Consider the following 17,754-nt stretch of genomic DNA (forward strand, 5'->3'; position numbering starts at 1 on the left):
CCCTATATAACGGTATATGAAAATCACACAAACCAGTATTGCAACGGCAAACTCCGGGACTGGCACCCGTAATGAGCCAAGTTTTGAGTATTGCAGAGGCAAAGGCTCTGTCGCTTCACCAACCCGACTGAGTCTTTACTGTAACGTGCTATAACCGTGTGAACACGCAATCACTCCCCGGCTGTGTTACTGTAGGCAAAATGCATGGATGACTCAAGGGGTGTCTTCGAACACGCAAAAGCCCATATTAGGGGCTGTTGAAAATGTTAATTTTTTTGTCAAAATCTGACTCACGAATGTCTATGAATGCTGAATGAGCGTGGAATTACCAATATTGCGCTCTCACACCAGCACCACCTTGGAGTTTATATAAATTGGCGCTGAGTCCCACTCAAAATGAGCAGCAGCAACAGCGACTCCGAGTCCCCAGCTGGGTGCCGTGTGGTAGCAGGAGCAGTATTGGTATTCCCACTAACGTCATTTTCTTACAGGCTCTACCTGCAACTGCGCCATTTTACGAAAGTAAGTGAATGCGTACGCACGTGTCGTATGTATTGTACAGGGAGTGGTGGCACAGCGGTTAGCGCGCCACGCTATGAACCCGGCATGTCCACGTTATGACTGACGAAGTTAGATTGCCGCTCACGGCCAATAATAGAGACGGCAAACATTTGAACCGGGTCCTGGTCAGCCTATCCCCACCCCTATGGCGACTCAGCATTATATGAGTACCCTGGTGCGGTGTGTAAACATCAGCACTGGGGAGACAAAGGTGGCCTCCGGGCGTGCTGCTGGCCACACAACACCCTCGTGTGCCGTGCCGTGCTGATACTCGTTTGACAGCACTTTCCCCAACAGTCTGTAAAAGGCTATACGGGGTCGGTGGGGAGGAGCGGTCTTCATCAATTTTTTTGTGTCGCTCATGTGGAAAGCGCCTGCTGGGTTTCCGCTCCCCGTGCGAAGGAAACGTTCATGCCGTTCTTGTGTGCGACTGTTTATCGTAATTGTGACTGTGATTTCACGACTTGTTGGCTTTGTATCGACTCGCGCGTATCTCCATGCACTGCCATTCAGAGAAAGAATGGGCGATTGTTGTTGTCGTCTTCGTCAGAGTCATAACGTGGACTTGAACCCAGGTGCAAGGGGGAGTCGATAGCACGGATGATCTGGGGAAGGGGGTTCTCGACCACGCGGGCAGCAAAGGAGAATGAGCGACCTCCCGTTGAGAGAATGGTTAGTGGGAGATTGCTACTGAAAACCTTGATTGCTGGAGCCGAGATAGATCGAGAGTGCCGAGGAGAATAGAGTGAGAGGTGAGCGGGGAGTGTTAGCATAGATTTGAAGTTTTCGTGACTGCAGGGATCCATCCTCTTTGGTTTTCCCGCCTCTCTTACCTATATAGCCGCTTGTTACAGCAGCCCTTTTGCCCACGTCTGCAATTGTTTCTTGCTGTGGTTGTGCCACCTGATAACGGACGTTTGTGTTGCGCCCGAAACGTCATTTAATTTATTTTATTCCTACGTGACTTTACCGAAATAGCCAAAGAGTATAGTGTTAGCATACTTTGTGTAGGCGAGTAGAGTGAGACGAGAGTGTAAGCATAGTTTGTGTCGGGGAGTAGAGTGAGACGAGAGGGGAGTGTTAGGAAAGTGTGTGTAGGAAAGTAGTGTGAGAGGGCGAGAGGTCGTGTGTGTTTTGAGTGCCCCTGTGGAGGATCTTGCAGACTGTGAGTTGCATCTTGAAACTGATTGCCACCCGGTGGAGTGATCGGGCGATGGGGTGAGGGGAGGGGAATATCGGCGAGGTAGACTCGGTCGCGTCCTGGACACGCAACGTGGAGTCGGAACACCTCCCACGGGGTGCGTTGATCATGTTCTTGTTCCGTGTGCGCCAGGAGGAGCGAGGGGTCGTCGTGTCCGTGCTGTCGGTTCAATCGAATCCCCAAACTCGCTGGACAAGCGGGTGCCGCGGTGGCGAGATATTAACTACCTCGCCTGGTATACAGGAGGTCGTGGGTTCAGTCCCGACCCTGACGCCAGTTCTACATTTTGAGTTTGTAGGACTCTCTTTCTCTCTCCCCCTGGTCGCGTGGAATTTTCTCCGGGACCTCCGGTTTTTCCCTTCACATTTAGAATCAACATCACCCATTTAGAGTATCTGGCTGCGATAGTTTCCACATGATGAAAAGCCACTTCGTTGAGCTGTCGTTTGCGATGGCCAGGTCACTTCTGAAAAAGAGCTACATCGCTCATTGGGGCCTTACCTGGTAAAATTAAACAGTTTAGTAAAATGTCTTCAAAGGGAGTGGATTGCGCAACTTTACACTGCTCTCTTGATACGATAGCCAGATGTGTTATTCGGGCTTGGTCCATGGTAGACCCCAGGTACATTTTTATGAAATTTTTTTTTAATATTTTTTCTTAACATTTACTTGTTTATCTGTTGATTCGGAGGGTGCCCCATTGTGACCGACTGGGCCCCTATGCGTTGCATAACGTTGCCACATACCCCCAACCATAGTTGTGCCCCTGAGTGGCATCTCTCTGCGCAAACACTCAGGCGGGTCCGAGTATTCGAATGAAAGGGATGACAGATGGAGCCCACCCGTCTCATTTAGAATCAGAATATGTATTTATCCCGCAGGAATCATATGAGCGAGGAGGCTCATTTTTCATGGACGTCGAACCCCTGGTGTCAGGCTTGGAAGCCTGGGGTGCGCTTATATGAGCGGCGGCGCAGCGGTTAATCGTCACCGACACCAGTGACGATTATCTGAAATGACCCTGGGCCTTACCTAGGTCGACTCAGCCTTAAATGCGCAAACATCGCCACTAGGGGAGACAAAGGCAGCCGGTTGTAGGTGCTGGCCACCCACCCCCATCATGTGCCGTGCCGGCCTTCATAGGTCCTACACGCCAATAGCATTTGCCCCAACAGTCTGTTCAGGCTATACGGGGGGTCTTTGTTTTTATTAGATAGACTGTAGGCTTAGGCGAGAGTCGTATGAAATGCTGGATTTTCTCGCCCTCGGTATAAGGCCAACGGTGGACTTACCGACAGAGTTAGTCACTCAAGAGGAGCGTCACTTGCAATCGACTCCATTCCTGGCTCTCAGTCAGTCGTTCAACTTACACGTTCCTGTGGCGAGTATGTGAATTCATCTCTGCAGCACGTGTGTTATTGCAGCGCGTGCGTGCACACACACACAAACCCAGTTGGTTTGGGATGCAACAGGATTCGTTTAGTAGATGCTCGAATGTTCTAATGGCCAATCCCTTAACAATCAGTGTGGGGCTTAATCTAAAACTTTTTATTTTATTTTACTAGGCAAGCCCTACTGAGCTACGTAGTTCTTTTTCAGAAGCGACCTCTCTATAAATGATAGCTCAACGAAGTGGCTTATCACGTGGAAATGTATTCTAAACGCATGGTATGTTTCTAAATGTGGAGGGAAAAAACGGAGGAACCCAGAGAAAAATCCACACGACCACGGGGAGAATATGCAAACTCTAAATATATAGGCTTCAGGGTCGGGATCGAACCCACGACTTATTGTATACCAGGCGAGATAGTTAACATTTCGCCACCGTGGTATCAGCAGAACCATGAGAAAACCCACGGTGGCTAGATGTCATCTCCCTCGCCTGCTATGCAGGTCTTCGGTTCGATCCCGACCCTGACAATGCCTGCTGTATATTTGGAGTTTGCGGTGTCTCTCTCTCTCTCCCCATGGTCACGTGGATTTATGTCCAGGTCCCTCCAGTTTGGCCTCCTCCACATTTATAATGAACGTCATGCGTTTAGAGTAATTTGGCTGCTACTATAAATCCACACGTGATGATGATGATAATAAGCCAACTTCGTTGAGCTATCATTTGTGATCGGCAGGTCGCTTCTAGCAAAAAAGAGCTGCTATATAGCAGCTCAGTAGGCCCTTATCTGGTCATATAAACAGAACTCCCAGAGCACCGGGCAGCAGAACTAAGAGCCCCCCTACATGACTCAATCTTCCACGGGTTTTTCTCTGTCTCAATCGCAGTGTCCGCAATGCGCTCCTCCGTGGGCGTGCTGTGCTGGATGTGCGCCCTGCTGTGGGGGGCCCTGGAGGGAGCCCCACGCTCTTCCTTGTCGGGCTCCACCGCCTACATCATCACGGTGCAAGGCCTGTGCAGCAAGATCTCGGCCCACCTGGAGCAGGTGCAAGACGAATACGTGAGTCAGTTTAAACACGTACTAGTAGTAGTGGGGCTTTTTGCGACCAATATTAATCGTGCTAATCGGAGGTGCACCATACTTCACCATGCGGGTCAGTGTGGGCTTGTGAAAGTTAAGGGGGCACAGGGACCTGTTTAGATCTATAAATAAACAACAACAAGGAAAAAAACAGAGGGAAGTGAACTGGAGGTCACCGAGTATAGACGGCAGCTGGCTGATAGACTATAGGACGTAAAAAAAACTGGGGTCGAAGCAGACGAAATAAAACCAATTTAACACGTAGTAGTAGACGTTTGCGACTAATATTACCATACAGGAGGGTTTTTTGGGTTAGATCGCGTAAAATATAAATGTGTCGTTAACCACAATTCTGGTTTGTCACCTGATGAGGCTGATTTGTAATTGCTGGGTGAAACGTCACGGAACTTAAATTGTAAATGTGTGTTTACTCTCCAACACACAACCGGTGGTGCTGAACTAGCAACTAATCGGCATATTTTGTTTACGTGAACAAACCTCTTACTAATTGGGCTGTTTCGGGTGATGGTTTTAAGGACACGCATTAATATTGACGCGATCCAACCCAAAAACATGAAAATAAACCTCTTATTGAGATACGCGACTGCTCCCCGCTCGGACGTGCCATGCTAACCGGGGGGTGGGGGTGCCGATGTGGGGCTGCTGTGCCACCACTAAATGGACACTTTGTCAGAGCCAAGGTCACTCTCCTGTTTTGGTGCTCCCCTCCCCCCTCATACTCCGATTAACACGGTTGGCAATGTACAGTGCTAAAGAAGTTCAACATACGTCCACACACCGCACCTCCAATTAGCACAGTTGGCTACGTACCATGCGAAAGGTTAAACGTAAATACTGTGAGGGTTGCTTTTTTTATTAATATAAGAGAGAGGAGTTCGGATCCATTTTCTCTCCCATGCAATTTCCTCAAAAGTATAGGGCACCAGTGCGGACTTTTAAACGTGCTTGAATGGTGGCATAAAGGAGGGACAATAACTCAATCAAGAATACCGTCTTAACGAGATTTACAATGTATTAACTATGCCTTGAGACACTTTGTCCAAGGACGCGAATCAAACAATAGCAGATAACTTCACACATCTACACAGCACCCCCGCGCGTCAACATTTACAGATCACCGAGTGCATCCGACTTTTCAAAACTCTCGCATCACGCCCCCGTGCGTCAACAAATCAAATAACACCGAGTTCGACTGACTCATTGAAACTTCTCGAAACTCGCACAACACACGGCTACACAGCTCCCCCTAGTGTTGACAGCAACAGAGCATCGTGGTTATTAATCATATACAGAAAACACGACGACCGTTTGTGCCAACCCTCACGTACACTCCACTCTTCGGTGCTGGGTTGAGGCAGAATCATTCCAGGGTACACGAATCTGCAGTCAAGGTCATATGCAGCCTCAAAGATTCCCAGGACCCAACGGTAGTGTCTTGGTTTGCATTTACAACCACGCTCTTTAATTATCCACTCAAAAGACGGCCTTTGTACTTGGTGGAATCATCCAACCACACGTTGAACAGCTCGGCGCAACTGCAGTGGTGGTCACGAAGTTTACGGTGTCAATCGCGGTTTTGAGAGACTCTACGTGGCGACAGTCTCAGGACTTGGCCGGTGCCCCCAACCGCACTTTGAACAACTCAACGCGGCTGCAGTCGAGGTCCCGGAGCCGCCCGCCCGGTAGTCGTCGCTCGTATTCTCTGGGAGTCACGTGGTCGTGATGAGCATCGATCGTCTCTCTCCGTACCCGCTATCGCCCGCTTAATTCCAAAAATGTAATCCCACCCTCACGGCCTCTCTCCCTCCATAGCAGCCATTCAGCTGTCTTTTGCTGGGCGGCAGACATTCGTCTCTCGCCTGCCGGCTCCTGTCACTCAGCTTGGCATGTGCAGTGTCCTCCAATCGGAACCTCAAAAATTCGTTACATTAAACTAGATTTTTTTGTTGGCAACACCTGGCCACCAATCACGCATAGCCCCGTTGACTGCTTCCTCGATCCCACGTGGCCTGTCCTGACTTGGAATGGATGTCCCGCCCCCAATTAAGGCAAGACGAAGTGGTGCCGTTGCTTCCAGAGGGTGGGGAAATTTGGGGGATTCTCCCCTCTCACCAACCACTCACCCCCCTTAACTGATGTAACCTCAGCCACCTCGGCTCACCCCTACGCGACAGTGCTCACCCACACTGTTACAAATATATATGTACTAACTTTACTACCCGGCTTCGCCGGGGGCTTGGATTCACCACGCCCCAGTGGCGATGTTCACACACCACACCAGTTACTCGTTTGAGGCTGAGTCGACCGAGGGGAGGCCCAGGACCGGTTCAAATAATCGTCAGCGGTGGTGGCCGTGAGCGGGAATCGAACTCAGGTCGCCGGGTTCATAACGCAGCATAGAGCTAACCACTACACTACCGATCCCCCCTCACACACGCGCTCTCGTCCATAGGTACACATACACGCGCTTGCTGCAGACACACACAACTTTTAGGGTGCGTACGGCAGTAAACGACTGAAATAATAAAGCAATACTGCGCGAAGAACGCCTTAGACTCACATGCGCAGGTCAAATGACAGATGTGACGTCACAGCTCACTTGCCGTGCAAAATATATGCATTATTGCGCCCCTCCCTCCCCCCCAACAAATACCAAAGGCTATTTTTATAATTTTTGCATGGCGTACAGTCTGGAAAGTACCCACATGGCAAATTTCAAGTTTGTTGCATGTCGGGAAGTATGCTAAACATTTTGAACAGACACACATATCCCCAAATTTCCCTTTTATATATATAGATGTGTAGCATGCGTTTCGCTGCGTGTGTTGCGAATGACATGTGATGTTGATGATGTAGATTTGTGCGCTATGAAGAAGGGGGCCCATTGCACAAAACGTCGTCGATTAGATTTGTTTTCTTCTTCTCCCCGTTAGAAGGCCACACAGTTGTGAATTGAGTTTGTTTGTAAATTATTAATTGTGCTTGTGTACTACTGCACCTTTGATGAGCACGGTAGGCTACACAGTGCAAAAGAAGTTCAATATACAGGCAGTCCCCTGATTACGGAAATCCGACTTTACGGAATCATATTTTTAAAACATTCAATATGCGGAAATGCTTGTGTGAGTTACATAAGTGCAAATATTGCAGCGCGGTGAAGCTGTGGATGAATAACGTGGAGCAAGGTGGCCCGCCTTAAGTTTATTTAATGAATTATTTACTGTATGTACTGTGGATCTGTGTAACCGTTCCAGCCTTTATAGGTGCTCGCTAATAGCACTTGCCCCAACAGCCTTAACATGCTGTTGGGGCAGCCAATGAATGGGAGGGGAGGGGTGATCGTCTACCTGTAAAACAACACTGGGGCTGGCTGTGGATGTCTCTCCAGCGGAGAGCAGAAGAGGTGGAATGCTCGCGGTTGCAAGATCTCCTCGAGGTCGCCGGCGTCCAGAGCTTGGATGAGTCGCTGCCGTGCCCCATCAGCAAAGTTGGCTCGGTAAGGCACCACCGCAGTACGCACGCCCCACCGTGGTGGACTCGTTCACCAACACATCCCCGTCGTGGTAGACTCGTTCTGTTATAGGGTTGAGCGTCACCAACCATATGGCAGCTCACCCAGTGTGAGGACAATGACTATCCTTCATTCTCGCAAGATAATCAGTGGTGCCAGGTCGATGTGGAGAAGATAACAACAATCGCCTCGAAGTGACGGTGACGTCACCATGGCGCTTGTGGCAGGCTATGTAGACTTTGAGGCCACATGAAGTGTCGAACCGTCCGCTGGTAGGAGGTCATGGGATAGATCCAGCAGGTGCCATGGGTTGACTGACTGACATGACTGGCCGATGCACCACCTGTGCCCCCTACTATGCCAACTTGCTGTGTTTTAACCACCCGGCGCTCCGCTCATTGTTGTGAGCGTCGCTCCTCTGCTCTCCATTGTTGCTGGAGGTCGACTGCCTCCAACTGCCAAGTAGCATCCTTCACGAGCCTCCTCTAATGAAGTCGATCTTGACACCGCTAGTACCAGTTATTGGCAAGTCCACTCAGCTCCATATCCTCTCGTAGCACATAATTCCATTTCTTCTGTAGCCTATTCCGTGCCTGTTTAGCCCCTGCTATCCGGCTGAACAAAAGCTGTTTGGGCATGCGGCTACATGACCCAGCCAATGCAGCCTTGCCTGCCGAAGGAGCTCACTGATGGGACTTTGACCAGATCTTTCAAGGATTTCGGAGCTCCTCACACAATCCAGCCTGGTTAAACCGAGGATGGATAGTAGACAGGCCAGCCTAAATGTTTCACCCCGCGAAGATGTTCCATTAGGGGGGTCCAGGTTTGGCAAACCGTGACCGAGAAGGTAGCTTCCACACAACATGTAGCCGATGAAAAGATAATGATGCCACTCGACTGATTCGGAGTTAGACCTCTGCTATCAAACTAGAGCTGGGCATAAGCACACTGCCCAGGTATAGAAACCTTTTTACTCTCTCCACAACTACCCCAACAATGGGGAGTTGAGGGGGTAGCTTGTTTGATGACACAAAATTCCCAGGCAGGTGCTTCGTTTTGGAGGAGCTGATGGTAAGGCCTCACTTAATAACATGCTCCAAGTTCAGCACCAGCTCCTCAGAATGATCAGCAATCACTATATCATCAGCATACATAACATGGCTAACCAATAGGGAGCCATCCCTTGACCACACCCGAGCATCATCAGCCTCCCATTGTATATATATATATAAAATCGCAAATCTGTCTGTCTGTCTGTGTGTGTCTGTCTGTCTGTGTGTCGCCGGACCATACGCAGTTTCATTGGACGAAATGTGAGGGATTTGCGAGACGCGATTGGTCCGTTTGGTTTTCCACGGCGGTTGCCCCTGGCAACGGGTAGCAACGCATTCGCTGCGGGGTGGACGCCATTTTTAATTCCCGTTAAAAATATGCGCACGCATTAACACGCGACTCTGAGGTAAATTCATCAAAGTTTCACGTCCTCTTCACTCTCCCACCACCCCAATGTGTGCAATTACTATTATAGGGTCGGTAGATAATACAATTATAGCGATTAGACAGTATTATTGTAGCGCGGGGGGGGGGGGGGGGAACGGCCCCAGTACCCAGCCTCAGCCGGGTGGGCAATTTAGGCGAGGCCGGAGGCTCTGCACGGTACTAGGCCTCGACACCCCACCACACTATAGGCCGTACATATTACTGCACAGCGGCCGAGGAGATCGTGGCTGGGGGGGGGGGGGGGCAGGGGTAGCAGCCCATCTGTGTATATATGTAAGGTTATTAAGAAATATATTTTTCACCCGGGCAACGCCGGGTACTTCTGCTAGTTGTATATATACCAGATGGAAATTCCTCTGGTACAGCTCTGGAAATCTTCTCGAACTACGTGGTCAAAAAAGATGTAAAACAATGTAGGTGCCAGAATACATCCCTGTCGCACCCCAAGGTGAAGAGATAATGGCTCTGACTCCCGGACACGTAGCTTTACCCAGGCCCACCCACCATCATGAAGGTCCTTAAATATTGTGTGCAGAGAGTCAAGGATTCCAAAAACACGGAGAACAACCCAGAGCTCAAACATATTTATGGTATCATAAGCCTTGAATAGGTCAATAAAGTAGAGTTGTAGGTCCTGTTGGAATTCCCTACACCTCTGCTGTAGCAGACGAACAGAAAATGTGGCATCTGTGCAGGAACGCCCTGGCCTGACACCACATTGGGGCTCTGCAAGCCTCTCCTCAGCGTGCCTTGCAAGGCGATGTTGAATAATCCTTGCCAGATCATTTCCCAGCACGTTAAGGAGTGAGATGCCCCTGTAGTTGTTACAGTCTGTGCGGTAAGGGGGGGACCACCAGGCCATCCTTCCAATCCTGCGGAACCTGTCCAGTGGTCCAGACTGTTATTATTACGTGGTATAGGGCAGTCTACACAAACACCACCCTCCTTCAGCAGTCCGCTTGGGAGATCATCTCTGCCCAGCACTTTTCCTGGTCTCAGACTCTGAATTGCTTTCCTTCGTCACTCACAGAGGGCGACTACTTCTTCCAATATTGGAGGCAAGACAGCTTCAGCAGGGTCACCTCCACTTTGTTTCCATTATGTTTTCTGGGCCGAGGGATTTCCCCTCCCCTAAGATCTCGGAAATGCTCAGCAAATCTGCAAACTTGTTCCTTGGAGTCGGAGATCGGATCACCTTTCTTTCCATAAGAATGGTGGTATGTGCAGCACTGCGAGTTACATGTTTGATGGAATTAAAGAGTGATTTGTGATCGCGAGCTGCAGAAGCAGACTCCATCTCCTCAGCAACCCGCAACCATCACTCATCCTTGCAGCGCTGCACACTCTCCGAACCTCCGAGCGAAGACTGTGGTAAGTGTTGCACACTTGAAATGAAGGACGTGGGCAGGTGCTCCAAATCGAGGGCAAGCACATTTATTGTGGTTAATAGCAATCTTGTGAAGAACAGCACCGTCACTCTGTAAAATGCAACAGCACGTGTTACAACAGCATTTCTTCTGAGTTGCCATTAACCATGTGGCTGGTTTACACGTGCGGTTCTTCATTAACAGTTTTCTCTTAAATCCAATTCTACTACTGATAAACCATCTTTGTCTTTGACAATCACATTTGCACATCACTATTCGAATATTTCTTTAATCCTAAGCTGTATGTCTATTTATACCATCCACTTATATCGGTATCTTACACCCATTATATGTACTGTATATGTACAGTATACGTACTGTATATCACCATTGTACAGCTTACTACTTTACATGTGTTCTATTCTCAATAGCATTGCAAGTAGTCATAATCTGGGTACATGGGCATGGTTATACACTAAACAGTATTAGAGTTAGAGAATTACAATGACAGTAAGTAATTACAGCGTGTCATCCCTTTACAATGCACAGTGTTAAAACGCCTATAATTGCATATATCACAAACGAACAATTCAAAGCCAAGCTTAAAGTCTAGAACAAGTCTAGAAGAAGTCTAGAACATTTATATAACGATCAAAAACAACCTTTGGGTTCTTTACCTGTGTAATAACGGTCGTTGAGGCGACTTCTGGAATCCGTCTTTTATTCAACTTGTATTACAGCTTTCCTTCACGCTGCTGACAGGCAGCGTGAGAGGGATAGAGAGAGACGCACCGCCACGTGGCAACCCGGAGCCCCGCTCCCGCGTGGCCCCCCTCATCTGTTCGTTCCCGTTCTGACCACGTGTCGTTCGTCTCCACCCCTATTTAATACCCGGGTCACGTGGTACGTTTCCACCAATCCTGGTTAGCCTCCATGGAATATTCCAGGCTCCCTCGTAAGCTCCCGGGACCACGCCCCTGACTCATCTCCCCATTGGCTGTGGCCAAAGCCAGCAGGACCAATCCTCTACTTACAGCTGTCACCTTTCCATTACGTCAGGGCCACGCCCCTAGGCTTCCCCCCATTGGCTATAGACCAGGACCGGCAGAGCCAATCATCATGACGAGTTGTGATACGTCAGTGAGCCAGATATATCCTCACATTACACCTGTAAAATGCAACAGCACATGTTATAACAGCATTTCTTCCGAGTCGCCATTAACCATGTGGCTGGTTTACACGTGCGGTTATTCATTAACCCTGCCAGCCACCTACAGGCCCAACTCAGTCATCACATGCTGCTGTACACACATGCACTGATGCACTGCACAGCACATCAGGACTTTCACAGAACCACACTTTACTCCCTTGCTGCACAAGGATATAATTAAAAGAGTGATCCATTCCTAATGTGCCACATAAGCCTCCTCATTAGACTTGTTGAATCCCTCCACTGATGTTCATCTTTGGTGAGGGTGGAAGCAACCACCACTACCATTCCTCGCCTCCCATTGATGGGGCGGTGAGCTCGCAGTAGCTTGGGATAAAAAAATTCCCACACCGCACCGCCACGCCCCCTTCATTATTTTGTTCAGAAGAACCATTCCCTGTTGTTTATCTGTCTCCTGTCCTGAGTGGAGGACTGTCTACCGCTCATGGTGACTGGAGCAAGAGCCAGTCCACTCGACCTCCTGAATGTCACAGAGATCCAGGTGGTACCAGTCCAGCTCCCGACAGAGCAGTAGCACCCACTCCTCTGCAGTGATCGTTTGAACATTCCACATGGCCACTCCCAGTGTTTTTTTCCCATTTCTAGAGGAACCCCGAGGGTAACGGTTCAGTCTCCCGGCTCTGCCAAATGGGGTTTGACCAGGAGACGTCATAGACGGCTGTTCACCCGGGGCCTCCGGCACAAACTTAGTTAGATTTTTTTCCACGTAGTTTAGTGGTGATTAAATTTAAGGTGAAGAAGTTACCAGCCGCTCACACCTGTCCAGAGCCCCCTTTGGCGCTGTGGTGGCTACAAACGCTATGAGGGGAATGGTCATTTGATATTGGCCTTCCCCCGATGGCATTGCTCACCAGAATGCGTCTCCTTCACATCTCTGTCTCTCCACATGACTCGTCATTAAATCATTGTTTTATACATCTCATCAGCATCACGAACCTCTTCTCGGAGCGCATAATATGTGCAGCATTGCAATTCAGGGCGAGGAAAACTCTGGATTGGCTTCGACACACGGTGCCTCATCGGCAGCAGCAGAGTCAGACTCGTTTGATTCAATGCTGGCGAACAACTACCAGACATTACAGGCAAGAACCCTACCCTTTAAGATCTGGAGTCTAACAGCCATCTGGGGATGTGTCTTGTAAAACATATATGTATGTTTCACTTCTTTAGCACCATACAGAGCTAACCGTGCTAATCGGAGGTGCGGGGGGAAGGACGACAAACTAAACACAAAAAGCGGTTCTGAATATATCAGTTTTCAATCGGGACGATTTAAAAGTGCATAGCTCTAGTGGCTTCTTAACATCGGAAGGAAGATGCGTTCCAGACGGCCAAAGTAGCGAATCTAAAGTACACGTTGCAGTGACCATCTTTTTTCGATTGGGGGTTTGGGGGATACCCCATTGACTTTGATAAGGGACCCTGTCTGAAGGATGGTTGGGGGCTGTTTGACTTTGATGGGGCCCGTGGTTGAAGGAGGGGGATGAGGAAGAGCAGGAGGAGGATGGGGAGGAGGAGGGGGAGGAGCCCGTTCTGATAGGTGACAGAGATCATGATAGGTGACACAGATTATGTTTGGTGACACAGCTAATGATTGGTGACACAATTTATGATAGGTGACACAGATTATGATTGGTGACACAGCTGATGATTGGTGACACAGCTGATGATTACAGGTAACACAGATGATAGGTGACAGCTAATGATGATTGGTGACACATCTTATGATTGGTGACACAGCTGATGATAGGTGACACAGCTGATGATTGGTGACGATACAGCTGATGATTGGTGACGACAGAGCTGATGATTTGTGAACTCGGCCTGCCCTGTGGTGCAGGACTGCTCCCCGGTGATGCTGTGCGTGGGGGCCATCCTCGCCAGGCTTCGCATCTTCCAGAGCCTCCTGCACGCACTGCCTGAGATGGCGAGCGGGTCGGAGATCCGCAAAGACCTCGGAACTCTGCAGGCAGAGCTCGCCAATCAGGTGCGCCGCAAGCTCCGACAAATTTAAAACTCAACCATTTGTCACATTTTCCTTGGCAACCATGTCTCTTAAATCACTGTTGATTGTATTTTGCCATTTTTTATGTTGGAATAATTTCCAGATACCTGCCTTGTTTCGCTCATCCCCTGCTTTAATATTTTCCCTACTTCCACATTTGGGTGATCTTCCTGGCTTTAATTTTATGCGCAAACACTTGAATAAATTTCACCTATATTTAATTACATATTACAGGTTTTTGGGGTTGATCGCGTAAATATAAATGTGTCGTTAAACCCGTCACCACCCGTAAATTAGTAAGGTGTGTCACGTAAACAAAACGTGACAATTAGTTATTAGTTCAGCACACCGGTGTGCTGGAGAATAAATCCACAACATTTACAATTTGAGTCCTGTGACGTTTCACCGGTAATTACAACTCAGCCTAATCAGGCAACAGCCACAGTTGTGGAGAAATCCTCCTCCTCTTTCGACCTTAAATAGAGGGGGAGAAATGTAATGCCATCACTTGTGAGCCAATCAGGTGCGAAGGCCAGAGGGTGGGTAATGTATTCATATAAATTACAATGGATATCTATTATTGGTCGCGAAAGCCTATGAGTTAATATGTATTTATTTTACCAGGTAAGGCCAAAAACTAAGCGCATGTAGAGCTATTTTTTAGAAGTGACCTGGGCATCACAAATGATAGCTCAGTGGAGTGACTGGCCACATGGAAATGTATAGCAGCCAAATACTCTAAACGCTTGACGTTGATTATAAATGTGTGGGGGAAATCTGGAGGACCCAGAGAAAAATCCACGCGACCACGGCGAGACAGACATGCAAACTCCAAATATACAGAAGGCGTCAGGGTCGGGATCGAGCCCAGGACCTCCGGCATACCAGGCAAGATAGTTAACATCTCTCCACCGTGAGGTGCGGGGGGAAGGATTGGTGACACAGCGGGTGAGCCACACCAGTTATGTCACCAATCATCAGCTGTGTCACCAATCATCAGCTGTGTCACCTGTCATCATCTGTGTCACCTATCATCTTCTGTGTCACCATCACATCTGTGTCACCCATCATCACAGCTGTGCCACCAATCATCAGCCTGTCATCGCCCGTCAACCCCTGGTGCCCGTGCGCCGCTCTTTCACAGTTCATGGCCCCGTCGCCGGTGACGCGAGCGGAGGGGAGTGCCGAGGCGCGGATGAGCAATGCTCTGCGGGACCAGCTGGGCGACCGGTGGGACCGGGAGACGGCCACCGTCTGCATCCTCGACCGCACGGACTTCGCCGTTAAGATAGTGGCCCGCACCTTCCACCTGCTGCAGCCCTGCAGGAACTCGTTCACTTAGCGGTCTCCACCGTCCCCCACCACACCACCCCCCATCCCCTATCACCCCCCATCGCCACTACCCCACATCCCGGGTGCTGGGGTTTCCACCACGTTAGCCGGAATAACCACAGGGAGGTGGGGGTGTTCCGGCAACCACGATAACAAGAAGAGCCATCTCTCGTTTTGTTTTACGAATTCGGTTAAAAAAAACGGACCCTCAATATGTTCCAAGAGTCGCACAACAACGCAATGCGTCGACGCACGAGAGCGGCGATCCTTCATCAGTAACGTCACGAAGCAGCTTCTTGAAGTGCCGCACGCGACCACGGAGCAGCAAATTACCGAGCCCCTGCCCATAACGAGGTCACTCTCTCAGCCACACAACGTGCACCCTTAAGCCAAGCCAAGTTTTCACGATTTTTCGAGGGACTTCACGAGCTTGAGCGTTTTCTTGTTGCACGCTCACGCATCCAATTCGACATGGGACGTGGTTTTTGTTGTTGTTGTTGTGTTGTTTATTGTTCAACGACTCCTCATCTGCCAAGGAGAGTCGATTCGTTCACGTGCCCACAGACTCCTTGCATCCAGTTCGAGAGAACGCGGCCCGATGTTACCACCACGAAAGACAAAGATCCCCCGTGTAGCCTGAACAGACTGTTGGGGCAGGTGCTGTTAGCGAGCACTTATGAAGGCCGTCACTGTGGCACACGAGGGGGTGGGTGTCTTCGTCTCACCAGTGGCGATGTTACTACACACCGCACCAGGATACTCACTTGAGGCTGAGTCGACCGAAGGGGAAGCCCAGGAACCAGTTCGGATAATCATCCCTGGTGTTGATGGCCGTGAGCGGGGATCGAACTCGGGTCTCGATCGCGCCCTACTGTCTTGACCATCACTACCACCATCAGCAACAGCAACAAGAATGGAGACGTGTATCGGAAACGTCTCGCGAAGATGGAAATCCTGCCAATCGTAATTTGTGACGAATAAAAAAAAGTGAACTCCTGACAAGTCAAATCGTGGGGTTATTAAACTTATTTCTCGAGTGTTGTATTTTATCTTTGTTCGGCCTGCGCACGCATCTCACGTGCTATCGCGGTCTGTGCTTTAACTCCTATAAGATATATTCTTCATTAGAACGCGATTTTTCTAAAACACGGCGTTCTGCAGGAATGCCGCGTTACGGGAGAGTGGACTATACAGCATCATGGGATGCTATCAGCAGGAATTACACTACGTCAAATTAAAATATTTTTACGAGCATTAATATTATTATTACAATGGGAGCGATTTTTGAAGCGCTTTTAATGACTCTTGAATGACTCTTGGCACGCCCTGGATACCCACTTACCTAAGTTAAATTCTCAAGCCACGGCTAACATCAGTGGCGATTGGGTCCCACTCTGATTCACCAGTCTGCACTGACCATGGTGATGAAGCTTGGCCAAAACTAACCTCCTCCCTCCTCCCCCTCCATGACCTTCATCCAGCAGTGGATTGCCAAAGCGATGAGAATTGTGAACATGTGTTGGGTTCATAATAGAGGTTTTTTGGGTTAGATCGCGTAAATATATAAATGTGTCGTTAAAACCCGCCACCACCCGACACAGCCAACTAGTAAGGGTTGTCACGTAAACAGAACGTGCCAATTCGTCACTAGTACAGCACTAACCGGTGTGTTGGAGAGCCAAGCCACAACATTTACAATCTGAGTACGACGTTCCGCATTTATATATTTACGCGATCGAACCCAAAAAACCTCTATTATGGATGATATTGGTCACGAAAGCATACGTGTTAATGTGTTGGATGACCTCACATATATTGTTGAACACTGAATACCTTTTCCGCTGTATAGTATATGATGAGTAATATTGAGATTATATATGTGCGTATGAGATGTTAAGATAAAAAAAGCTGTTACCGTAATAAATAAACGCTCTTTATTTATAAATATAATGCGAGCTTCGATCATTTACAGGGCGGGCACGATCCACAGCTTAAGATTGGCACGCGCTCGTTTCGTTCCGCGTCCCCCCGCACGCACTGACGGACGGGTGACCCGTCGGCCGCTCGTCGCAGCGCTTCGCAGTTCGACACGGGAGAAACATCCACGCGACCACGGGCAGAGAGAGAGAGACAGAACACGCAAACTCCGAATATACAGCCGGCGTCAGGGTCGGGATCGAACCCACGACCTCCTGTATACCAGGCATGGAAGTTAACATCTCCAAGCTACCGTGGCGCCTTTGAATGGCTTCTTCTCGGGTCTGGCTCCTTGCGCTTGCAATGAGTGCAGGCGTCTGGGTCCCTGCCACCCCCTCTCCCTCCGACGTGGGAGTTGTTGCTCCTCCAGGCACTCTTCGCATTTGTTTTACTCAAACGGAATGGACGCGAGGCGTCGTGGGTTAAACGCCTTTAAAGAAAAATACAGAGACAGAGATCCCCCCCCCCACCCCCCGTATAGCCTTAAACAGACTTTTAGGGGCAAGTGCTGTTAGCGAGTAGCACCACCTACGAAGGACGGCACGGCACACGACGGGGGTCGGTTTGCCAACACGCT

At 49.3% G+C, this 17,754-nt stretch overlaps 1 protein-coding gene across 1 annotated transcript; it reads left to right on the plus strand.

The window, feature by feature from the left end:
- Positions 1-418: 418 nt before the first annotated feature.
- On the plus strand, positions 419-17,132 carry LOC133358228 (uncharacterized). The gene is made up of 5 exons (XM_061576473.1): positions 419-522; positions 4,040-4,212; positions 7,643-7,750; positions 13,704-13,850; positions 15,013-17,132. Coding segments are annotated over exons 1-5 (627 nt in total). The 5' UTR covers positions 419-521; the 3' UTR covers positions 15,211-17,132.
- Positions 17,133-17,754: the final 622 nt, after the last annotated feature.

This window comes from Lethenteron reissneri, chromosome 61 (assembly GCF_015708825.2).
Source record: "Lethenteron reissneri isolate LAM-NWPU_2019-01 chromosome 61, ASM1570882v1, whole genome shotgun sequence".
Taxonomy (NCBI): domain Eukaryota; kingdom Metazoa; phylum Chordata; class Hyperoartia; order Petromyzontiformes; family Petromyzontidae; genus Lethenteron; species Lethenteron reissneri.

Bases quoted from the DNA above. Each gene is read 5' to 3' on its own strand.
- LOC133358228 (XM_061576473.1), top strand. The intron at 7,751-13,703 runs GTAAGGCACCAC...CCTGTGGTGCAG, and splicing joins CCATCAGCAAAGTTGGCTCG to GACTGCTCCCCGGTGATGCT. The intron at 13,851-15,012 runs GTGCGCCGCAAG...GCTCTTTCACAG, and splicing joins AGGCAGAGCTCGCCAATCAG to TTCATGGCCCCGTCGCCGGT.